Source organism: Galeopterus variegatus, unplaced genomic scaffold, assembly GCF_000696425.1.
Source record: "Galeopterus variegatus unplaced genomic scaffold, G_variegatus-3.0.2 Scaffold133, whole genome shotgun sequence".
In the NCBI taxonomy this organism is placed as follows: domain Eukaryota; kingdom Metazoa; phylum Chordata; class Mammalia; order Dermoptera; family Cynocephalidae; genus Galeopterus; species Galeopterus variegatus.
The window spans coordinates 537433-549288 of NW_007726244.1; the positions used below are offsets into that span (position 1 = coordinate 537433).

General features: G+C 50.9%; 1 protein-coding gene across 2 annotated transcripts in view; it reads right to left on the minus strand.

Moving 5' to 3' along the window:
* MSI2 (musashi RNA-binding protein 2) overlaps positions 1–11856 on the minus strand; it is a 425361-nt gene that overhangs the window by 65500 nt on the left and 348005 nt on the right. Inside the window, exons 9-10 of one of the 2 annotated variants that reach the window (XM_008588952.1) lie at positions 4045–4119; positions 14–66 (exon numbers count right to left, since the gene is read on the minus strand). In XM_008588952.1, the coding sequence (XP_008587174.1) occupies positions 26–66; positions 4045–4119 (116 nt within the window). In that variant the 3' untranslated portion in view covers positions 14–25. The remainder of the gene's footprint in view (positions 1–13; positions 67–4044; positions 4120–11856) is intronic. The other variant, XM_008588957.1, reaches the window with a different exon arrangement.

An 11856-nucleotide genomic window follows, 5' to 3' on the forward strand; every position in this document is an offset into this window, starting at 1 on the left:
CAATGTGCTATGCCTCTCTTAAGAGCTAGTTGATAAAAATTATGTCTTGTGAAATCGGCACATAGTCTGCAAAGTGAAATAAGAACAGAAATTAACAGATTAAACCGAAACGAGAAGTCCAGAGGGGGGAAAACAGAGGCAGAGGGGAGACCACTGACCACAATCATAGTAATCCAAGACTGAATACTGATCTGAATACTGGGCAGGCGGACAGCTGGGCATGGGAGGAAGGAGCCATTTCCAAAGTGGCTGGTCACCACCCAGCCTTTCTAGAAAAGACCTACTACCCACTCTAAAAACTACTCAAAGATGTCTAGGCCTCTCTCTCACGATGGCTCATTTATCCTTGCAGAATCCTGAATGTGGCCCAGGAAAGGCTGCTGCAACCTCATGCCACACAGGTAGCCACGAGGCTCTGCTGAGAGGGCTCTCTGGACCCCCGCCAGACGAGAGGGACATTCATAGAAAAGGGAAATTCAGGGAAAAGGAGGATCCTTTATAACGGGGATCAGACCGCATCTTTTGAAAATGGGACTCAGGCTCGGCAGCTCCCTGGACTTGGATGCGCCTTCACTTTTCAGCTAGCCGTCTTGCATAGCCCTGCTATGATGGGATCAGAGAGGGGCTGGGAGGGATATGGGGTCCACATGCAGTGTCAGGAGGACTGGAGGTGGGAAGTGGGTGATGTGGCCACACAGTGAAGACGTTGGAAAGAAAGACCACAGAGAAAAAACTTCAGGACAGTGTGGTGGTGACACGACAGCTGTGCTGATGTCACCAAGTTACAGGATGCCTGAGGCATGGGGAGGGGTCAACAGAGCCAATCTGACAGTGGTGGGGTGAGGGCAAAGGGCTGGGCCACGCCATCTCTGGGATCCCCCTCTGTACACCACAGACTGGGCTAGGTCCCCCAGGAACACTCCTACTGGCATGAGGCCAGGGACAGATGTCAGAACATTCCAAAGCTCTCCCGTTCCAGTGGCACCGCCCCTGAGGCTGAGGCTCCAGAGGGGTCAAGTTCAGTTCTAGAGAGGAACAACCAGTCCCTGAGCTCTGGACTGCAGCGGCACAGGGGCTTACCTAGCCTTGTGTCTAGAGCTATGAGGCTGCTGGTGAGGCATCGGGACAAGCAGGCAGAACCACTCCTCCATAGGAGGCCGCTCCCCGAGCAGGGGCTCAGGACTGGGTGGACTCTGACTCCAGCCTGGCTCCTCCCTGGGGGGTGGGCAGCTAGGTCACTCACACCCTTACCCTCCCTGAGAGCAGGTAGTGTCACTTGTGTGGCCACTGGTGGCCCCTTTCTGGCCATCACTGAAGAGAAACAAGAGGCTTTCACGGTGTGAGTGGGAAGGATGGGAACTGGGAAGCTTGAGAGCTCAAAGGGAACAGAACAGCTAACTCCCACAGGTCAGGGAGTCGCTGTCTGTACATTTTAATGCCCAATTTCTGTCCCCTTCAAACCCAGCTGACTACGTTAAGCTGTGGGAGCTGGTGAGAGTGATAAACAGCTGGGCCCTGCGCATAATCACTCCAACCCCACTCTGTCTCCCCTACCCCTACTCCACTTCCCAAAGCCTTGGCTTTTGGTGAAGAGCTGGGCACCCGGGGCACCCCATCTCATTCTGCCCAGCTTTGGCTTGGCCACTCTTGCATGCCTGATGGCCCTGAGGGCCAGTTTTCAGATAAGACCTGGACCTTAGCATGGAGTCCAGTCTGTCATCCCCCAAATTATTCCACATTAAGATCCCCCAACTCTTGCTTTTGGTGAAGAGCTGGGCACCCGGGGCACCCCATCTCATTCTGCCCAGCTTTGGCTTGGTCACTCTTGCATGCCTGATGGCCCTGAGGGCCAGTTTTCAGATAAGACCTGGACCTTAGCATGGAGTCCAGTCTGTCACCCCCCAAATTATTCCACATTAAGATCCCCCAACTCTGCACTGCAGAGTTGCCCTGGCATTAGCAGTGCACTGAGTGGCAATGGCAACCTGATGACGAAGGGAGGCAGGTTGTGCCAAGCGCACAGGTCATCACAGTGCATGAGCCTGTGCATCTCTTGCCCCCTGCGGGGCAAGCCGGGGGAGGAAGGGAGAGCAAAAACTCCCCCTGAACCTGCCACTAGCTTCTAGGCTGAGCAGGACAGGCAAGGAATGGAGAATAGGGTGGGGACCCAAGAGGTCCCTCTGGGAGAGCCAGTGCATGCATGCGTGTATGTGTGGACCATGCACCCCACAACACCCTCTTCCTTTAAGTTCCATCCCATGGAACTTTCCGTGATGATGGAAATGTTCCACACTCTGCGCTGACGGGAGCCTCAAGCCACATGCAACTACTGAGTAACTGAAATGTGGCTCTTGTGACTGAGGAACTGAATGTTTCTTTTCCCTTAATTTGAATTAACTTAAATCTAAATTTTAGTGGTTGCATGTGGCTTATGTGACCGTCCTGGACGAATGGACCCCAAGGTGACAGTGGAGCATGGCAGTTAGCCCCAGACTGCCCGGGTGCAGATCCTGGCCCTGTCCCTTGCTCGTTGTGACCCCCTGAAAAGGGTTTTCTACCTCTCTGTGCCCCAGGGGCTCCATCTGTAAATTGGGAAATCTAATCACAGCACCATCTGCTATTGGGAAGCTGTGGGGAGGGCTTCGTGGGTGGGGGGGCCAGGGATCCTAGCTGCGGGCCCCTCCCAGACGGGGAAACTGCCTTGGCCCCGGGGGACACTAGTGGGGGAGTCCCCACCCTCTTCCACCTCGAACTTCTGCTACTGTACCTGCCTCCTCCCCTCACCCTCTGACCCCCAATAGACCATCCCGCACAAACCCCCATTTACAGAAGAGAGAAGTGAGGCCCAGACAAGTTGGGTGATCTGTGCACAGCCACCTGGCCAGTTGGTGTTGGAGCCTGGACAAAAGCCCAGGGCTTCCATCGCTGGTTGACAGATCCGTCTACCACAGCGTGTGGCTTGAAGTGTCCCAGACGCCTCCTGCCCTCCCCCACACACCCTTCTCCTCCCCAAAGCTCGGTCTGAGGCAAATGCTGGGCCAGGCCCCCACTCTGCCCTCCGGTCATCAGCCTCGGAGCGCCATCCTCCAGGGCGACATCTTTGCTCCCTTCGCTTCCTGATTCATCTCAGACCCTGACGCTCCCCGGCCTCCAAGTCTAGGCACGATGGCCACCCAGGAGTGAAAATATGCCTGCAGCCCAGCTCCCTGTGGAGCCTCCTCCCTCAGCAGAGAACCCACAGAGGACAAGACCTTCTCTGGAAATCTCAGCTGTCTCTGCACATATACTCTCAAGCTCCCCGATATAGTCTCATCTCTACTCCAAGTCTGGGAAAGACTGGCCAACCTCAGGGGAAAAGCACAGCCTCATAAAACATTGCTTCCTCCAACATCCTCCTGCCATCCCTACAAGACCAGGCCTACCCTTGCTGTGCCTGCCAGCTACCTTGACGCTGCAGCAGCCCAGGCCTGTGGATGGGCATCGCCGCGGGCTCTGCCTCAAGTCTCTGACACCCACACGGAGGGAAGGGAGAATCTAAACAGCCCCACCCAGGATGCACGGCAAACCCGAACCCCAGCAGCCCACTACCAACACACGCCAGAAGGGCACTGCAGCCAGAGAGGTCAGGATCGAGCAGGAGGAGGAGAGGAGGGAAGGGCAGGAAGACGGTGGACATCAGACACGTGGATGTGGGGAGGGACAGGCACGCTGGGGGTGGTAGAGGGTGAAAGAAAACTCTGGGCCTAGAGTTCAGTCCCCAGGGAGAAAGAATCTGCGACAACTTCAGAAATAGGAGTGAGCAGAGGGAAGCCTCCTTTCAAAGCTGCCACTCACAGACTCAGCACCGATGACATACTTTAGGCAATCAGGAACTCTGAGCTGCATCCTGCCCTGGACTTGAGTGGATTTGAAATCCGGCACCTACAGGTCATTTCTTAAATGGAGGTGTGTAGGAGTTGTGTTTTCAGTAGGAGTCCTCCCGTCTTCCCCCACATGCAGCCCACCTCCCATGTTTCCAAAGCCCCTGGAGACCACGCCACTCACCTGGGAACTGATAGCCATAGCTAGGTGCGAATCCAGGGTAGCCGCGGCCATAGGTTGCCACAAAGTTGGGGTAGCCTTGAATAGACAGAAAGATCAGATTCCCATTAGTACAGCCGCCTCAGGTCTGGGGTGAAATCCCAGGGAGGGTGGCAATGAGGAATGGCCTGAGTTATTTTCCTTCACAAATGATTTGTCTCCCATGAGGGTCTTTACTCCCTCGGTCACCTTTCTCCCGAGGCCAGGGGGCTGCTGGTAATTAACCCACATTTGGGCAGCTGGACCCTCTCAAAGCCCATGCACTTTCTTGAACCTGCAAAGTAAATGCCACGCATTAGCACCAGCCACAGGGCCTGCGCTGACTCTGACATTTGGAGAGCTTACCCCGAATGTACTTTACCTTAAAGCTATTGACAGTAGGAGATTAAAGTCCTTGTAGTGCCTCCTCCCAAGGCAGAGGAGAAGAGGGCCAGTACCACACAGAGCGTGGGTACTCAAGGGTCACAGTTCAGTGGCCAGACTCAGAGCTGACCCTGTGCCTCTGGAAATTGCTGGGCCTAATGAGCCATGGCCCAAGGGAGGGGGGATGCTCAGGGGCCCACATTCCAGCATGTGGGTCATCCACAGAGGTGCCGGTGTCTTTGAAAGACCCTTGGAGAATGGCAAGGAACTGGTTGTGTTAAAACATGCACCACAAAGCATGGGCCAAACTCAGAAGTCTCTTGCCATGTGTTCTGACATGTATTTCACAGCAAGCATATTTTTCTAGATACTGTCTCAGCAGATAGCTGAGGGGGTGGTTAATCGAGGGGTACTAGTGGAGACTGCTGCTGGGCTGAGCCTGGGGTGCAGAGAAAACTCTGCTAGCAAGTCCTGGTGCTGGTGGGGCCTTCTCCGATCTGTTACTAAGCCCCCAGTGAGATGTCACTTCAGCTCTCGATGAGTCATTGTGCCTACTCAGGCCATTTCACTCTTCACAAACCTGCCTCTTGATTCAGGCTACAACAAAGGCTGATGTAGCCTTCTTGGACTGAAACTTCACTGGCCACAGGAGATCTGTGGCTGCCTCCTGTTCCTACCCCACTGGCTCACTCTGCCTTCCTCTGCTCAATGTATGGGTAATCTCAGTACCTTCATGCTCTTAAAATACCACATGGCCACCTGACCACCACCAAAGGCTTGACTTTTGCTTTGACCTCTGTGGTGGATGTCTGTGGTTGTTTTTCAGCTGCCCAGCAGTGAACCCCTCCCAATATGTGTTTTGAGAGAGGCTTGTCTTCGTCTTAAAATACCACATGGCCACCTGACCACCACCAAAGGCTTGACTTTTGCTTTGACCTCTGCGGTGGATGTCTGTGGTTGTTTTTCAGCTGCCCAGCAGTGAACCCCTCCCAATATGTGTTTTGAGAGAGGCTTGTCTTCAGCTCTCCCTGAGCTTGCAGCTGGGAGGCTGGCCGGTAAACTGGGGCTCAGCCAAGGAGCCTTCCTCAGGCCTGCCTGCCTCTGGAGCTGGTGGGGCAGGGGAGGAGGGGGTGGCTTAGGATTTATTCTGGTGTCAGCAGCAGAATCCAGCGTCCAATGGTGGCAACGATGGCCCCCTGACTAGGTCATGCCTGGGTTGTCCCCTTGGCTGGGGCTGGAGCTCTGACCACCCAGCTTCCCCAGTTCCTGCCTGTTTCCTGAGTCCTGTTCTCCAGCTTTCCCGTCAATTCTGCGCAATGCCCAAGCTCCTCCCAATCATCTCCCTTGCTGCTTACAGCAGCCAGAGTTATTTCTGCTGCTTGCTCCCAAAACAGTGGTAGAAAGTTACTTTGAATAATAAAAAAAGGAAAAAAAAAAAAAGGAAAATAAGAAAAAGACAAAAACAAAAAACCCAAAAAACCAAAAAACAAGTAAAAAAAAGTTACTTTGATGGGTGGATTTATGAGTCTCTGGGCTCACCAGTGAGGAGGCCAACAGTGCCCACTGTCCCTGTGTCTCTGCACTTCTGTACACCCCCTTAGGACACCCCTAAACATGAGCTCTGGGGTCTCACGATCCACCTCCCCTGTGGATTCTCCCATGTCACACCAACCACCTGTCGCCTCTGCAAGTGAGGGCTCCAGGACAAGGATCAGTTACTAAACTGCATCCCGCTTGCACTCTGGCAGCATGAGTCAGAGCCTGCTTGTCTTCCTGCTGCCCCTTCAGAGCTTCTGTGCCTCAGAGGTGCAGAGATGGGACCTGTCGTCCCTCACTTCCTTGTGGGTGTTCGTATTGTAGCTTTTGCTTGTGGATCTACCCTCAGACCCAGAACAGAAACTCACTGGTCGGCAGTCAGGAGGCTCAAGTTCCAGTCCTGCCTCTAGCCCAAGACCATGCCCCTGGGGGTTGCTATGATCTGAATGCATGTGCTGATATCTGCACCCCCAAAGTGATGGTGTTAAGAGGTGTGGCCTTTGAGAGGTGATTAGGTCTTGAGGACGGAGCCCACAGAACCCTCTAGCCCAAGACCATGCCCCTGGGGGTTGCTATGATCTGAATGCATGTGCTGATATCTGTACCCCCAAAGTGATGGTGTTAAGAGGTGTGGCCTTTGAGAGGTGATTAGGTCTTGAGGACGGAGCCCACAGAACTGGGATTAGTGTCCTTATAAAGAGGCTGGAGAGAGGCCCTCACCCCTTCCAACATGTGAGGACACAGTGGGAGGGCTCCGTCTATGAGGAACGGGCCCTCCCCATACAGAGAATCTGCCAGAGCCTGGATCTTGGCTTCCCAGCCTCCAGAACTGTGAGAAATAAATATTTGTTGTTTATAAGTCCCCTCTCTCTGATATTTTGCTACAGCAGCCCACTCTAAGACAGGAGGCTGTCCTCTTCTCTTGGAGATTGAGTCTTGCACCTTTAAAAGGCCTCACAGGTTGATGTGGCCAGATTCTCAACTGAGACCAGCGTGGCTCCTTTCCCTTGCTTCAGCCAGAGCTTTCCTGAATTTGCAGTCACGACTAACTCACTGGCCATCTGAACGGTCTCTGCCTCAGCAGGGTCTTGCCACCTGCTCCTTCCCTATGCGTTTATTTCCCAGCACCTGGTATCTCATTGGCAAAAGGCAGCCCAGGCAAGACAGAATAACCCAGTGGCTTTGCACTCACTGCTAATTGAGCAGGAGCCCAGTGGGATGCTGAGCGCAGGCATCTGCTGGAGAAAGAGGGAAGGAACAAGGGCAAAGGCCAGGATTTGGATGCTTTAAATGGACATACCACGCTGGCTCCTTCCCTGGTGTTTACTTCATGGCTGGGCAGCTCAATTCTCCTCCAAATTAATCACCTGCTACCAAATCAGATCTTTTAGCACTAGATTTCTTACATCATCATTTCATAATATTGATAAGTGAATTATATGCAAAGAGCCAAATTACTGCTGCCCAGGGGCTTTCCTGATGAAAAATGGCTCTTTTGCTTCTACCTTCAGAGCTGGGGGTCTTAAATATTTTAGTGTTAATCTGACAGCAGAAGTACAAGCCCATGTGTCCCCATCCATCCCTCCGAGGGGGTGGGAGATGGTGGAATGGTCACTCCCTCCCTGCACATGGGCCACCAGCATGATGCAATCGTATCTGTTTTCTTCCTGGCATATGCAAGTCTTCAACAAGAAGGAAGAAAAGCATGGTTAAGTTCACCCCAACTTTGGGCCTCACCCCACTCTCTTCCTGGACCTGTCAATATCATCGTCTCCTGAACAACGAGATGAGAATTTGGCATCTGCCACAGCAGGGGATCTTATCTTCATCCCCCATCGCCAAACATCCTCTAGGTCAGGCAGATGAAATCATAAATTTATAATACAACATTACTTCAATTTTCCTCTTCATTTACTGCTGTGCAGCCCAGCTCTGCTCGAACAGCTCACAGCCCCAGCCACACAGGGGAAATTGGCTGGCTGCATATCAATAGCACATTACAGCAGACCCATGTGGACGCTCCATCAAGCCACATTACGGTGGGGTGACCCAGCCACCACTTCCATTAACAGCCGGTCCCCTCCTGCACTGGCCACTGCACAATTTATTTGCTCCAGTACTCTGGATGCCTGATCAATCCCACAGTAATTATCTCTTGTCACTAAAGCAAAAAAACCAAGCCTTCTGCCTGGATGGCCACCTTTCTTGCAGATCGGCTTTCTACTGTGGAAACAAAATTCAAAAATCAACAATAGAATTTGGATTTGCCAGTGAGCTCATTTTGGGGCCCCATTTTGGGGATGCTGGCAGCCTTCTCACAACTGTGGTTCGAGATCTCTGCTCCAGCCCTAGAGATGTCTGCATTCTAGACAGGTCCATGACTCATCCTCACCCGGGATCTGTTACTCAGCTACTCAGAGTCATGGAAAACTGCTCACACCAGGCCCCTAACTTGAAAGAAACAAGAGGCAAGTGCTGTTTATCCAGGGAACCGCCACAGTGTGACATATCTGCTGCGTGACATGCAGAGCATTGCCAGGGGCACCACACTGACTCCGTGAGGTCTGCAAACAGATGAAACACCCAGTTCCTATAGCTCTTCCTAGGCAAGGACCTAAAAGCCAAAGTCTACAAAGATGCCCAGTCCCCAGAATCATCCTGAGTTGCAGGGGCTCCTCTAGACCCACGCTGTCCAACTGAAATTTAACTTAACTGAAACTATATAGAATGAAAACGTCAGTTCCTCAGTTGCAAACACCACATCTCAAGTGCTTGGCAGCAGGTGTGCGCATGTGCCCGGTGGCTACCACATTGGCTGGCACAGACAGGACCTCCCCACTTTCGCATAAAGTTCTACTGGACTGTGCTGCTCTGGACGAACAATGAAGAGTTGAGTTTCCTCTGTCCATCAGGAAACAGCTAAACAAATGGAAATGACTTGAACAGGTGTTTTTGGGAAAGACAAATCCTAGTTGAAATTATAATTGAGTCTGGATGTGTGGCTTTAAGTTTCAGCCAATCTCCTTTTGATCTGTAGTGAATGCCAGCAGATTGCAGCTCCCCAGCCCTTCTTAACAATGATTTAGTTATTTTTTGCTTTCATTTCAGAGGAGCTTAATGTTGGGGAACACTGGGCCAGGATTTCATGGGACTTTTCAGTAGGAACACAGGTGAGAATGCTTCAGCTAAAGTGCTTTAGTGGGTCAACAGCGTTCTCTCCATTGCTGGCCCTGCACGGTGAAGCTTTTCTTCAAGGCCTCAGCAATGTGCTATTTCTCTACCACTGGTATCAACATGTTCAATAAATAGCATGTGCCTAACGAGGCCAAGAGAGCTAACAGCAGTGGGATTATGTAGCTGAGGGCAGAGAAGGCTAAGAGGAATCAAATATATCAACAATCGTCATGTGTTTGCTTTTATTAAGAAAAACTATAAGAGATTTTATTGCATTGAATTGGATGACTATGGGAACTCCTTGGCTGCTGTAAGGCACTGGAACAAAGTCTGAGGGGCTGCAAAAGACCTTTTCTAAGGGTCTCATTTCATTTTGGTTTTGTCCAACTCAAAGGTGGGTGACCTGGCCCAAGAATAACCCCTCCTCTTTTCTCCTATATCCTTTGCAAGGAATTCCCATTTGGCCAATTCTTTGATGATCGTGTCAAAGGCTGTGAAATCAAAAACCCAAATGAGTAGGCTTTCCCCAGGGATGTTTGTAGCCATATCAAGAGAGATCAAGAAAGAAGACCTGTGCAACTATGTACTCATCAGCCTCCCTTTGATGAGACCTCCCAAAGTATGGAGAAATCTTTAAGGATATTGTGATATTACGATATGGGTATGTTGGTTTTCATCCATGGTTCCTGGCTTGTTCTAATCTTCCCCTGCCTTTCTGTCTTGGAGCTGGCCATAAAGAAATTCTCTTACCTACTTTATCTGATTGTAGGTCATAAGACCTCCATTTCAGAAGGGGTCCTGCCCCATACCCAAGAGGAAGGGATGCTGCACAGAGAGGCCAAGAAGAACCTGAACAAATAGACCTTGCTGGTTTCCCCACCAGTCTATTAGTATTAGATCACATTCTTTTTGTTCAATCACATTTATACATGGTTGTCCATGCTTCAGTCATGTGTACATAATGAAGCTTCCCTGAAAAGCCAAAAGCACAGGGTTTGGAGAGCTTCCGGATGACCGAACAAGTGGAGGATCCTGGAGGGTGGAGTGACAGAGAAGTGCCTGGAAGCTCCATGCCCCTTCCCCCATATGTCACCCTATGTGTCTCTTCATTTGTATCTTTTGTAATATCATTTGTAATACCCTTATAATAAACCACTAAATGTAAGTGTTTCCCTGAGTTCTGTGAGCTTCTCAGCAAATGAACGGAATCCAAGGAGGAGGTTGTGGGAACCCCGATTTATAGCCAGGAGGTAAGAAGCACAGGTAAAACAACCTGGAGCTTGCGACTGGCACCTAAAGTGGGGGGGTGTCAGTCTTGGGGACTGAGCCCTCAACCTGTGGTATCTGATGCTTCTCCAGGTAGGCAGACAGTGTCAGAATTGAATTAGAGGACACTCAGCTGATGTCCACTGCAGAACTGATTGCTTGCCTGCTGGTGGAGAGAAACCCCCACGCATTTGGTGACGGAAGTCTTCTGTGTTGATTGTTGCTGAGTAAGAGTATAGGAAAAGCACTTTTGTTGTTTTTTTTCCCTACAGAGATATTTAAAAATTAGTTCCAGTGTCCAACTCACTTAGAGACCAGTATGCTGGGTGAGACTCTTCACTAGAATGGCAGCTTTCTGAGATCAGAGGCTTTTGTTCTCTGCTGCATCATCAGCATCTAGAACAATGCCTGGCACTCAGTAGGTCCCTACAGAGATATTTAAAAATTAGTTCCAGTGTCCAACTCACTTAGAGACCAGTATGCTGGATGAGACTCTTCACTAGAATGGCAGCTTTCTGAGATCAGAGGCTTTTGTTCTCTGCTGCATCATCAGCATCTAGAACAATGCCTGGCACTCAGTAGGAACTCAATAAATACGTGTTGAACGAATGAATTTTAACATTTTAATGGCTTATAGTCTGCCTTCTAAAAAATCCCTAGAAGTGCTACATATTTTTCTGCTCTTTCAGCAACAAAAGTTGAAATCACTGAAAACTCATCTCATTCCATTCATTAATGAAATTTTAAAAAATATTTTTCTGCATGAGCCAAGTTCATCAGCCATATTGCTGTTGGTGGTGACGACAGTGATTCCAGGACTAATGTTCAGGTGCACAGTGCACCGTGGAGATGGTGACCCCGTGACTCATGGGACACGTCATGCCATCCTACCAAAGGATTAGTCTCTGCCTGATGCCATGCTACCATGTTAAAGGGAAGAGGCAAAAAGAAAGAGAGGAGGAGTCTCTGATGATGGAGTCGTGAGTTCATGCCTGATGCTGTGCCTGATCTGTCTGCCTGGACCTCAGGCTGAGCTGGTTTCAGGCTGGGGAACACGTTTTGGGACCTCTTAGGAACCTCTGCTCAGCAGGAAATAATTCTTGCTGGTTCTCGAAATGATTTTTAATAATAATTTTACATACAAACATATTTAGTTTAGCTCTTTAACTTTTTCTATCAAGAGGTGCATTCCGGGGCCGGCCCGGTGGCGCACTGCTACAGTGCGCCGCTTGGGAGCGCGGCGGCGCTCCCGCCGAGGGTTCGGATCCCACATACAGACCGGTTCCCGCTCACTGGCTGAGCGAGGCGCGGGCGCAACACCGAGGGTTGCGATCCCGTTGCCGGTCCCGGTCCGGTCCGGTACGGGCATGACCCTGAGGGTTGCGATCCATTGCCGGACCCGAAAAAAAAAAAAAAAAAAAAAAAAAAAAAAAAAAA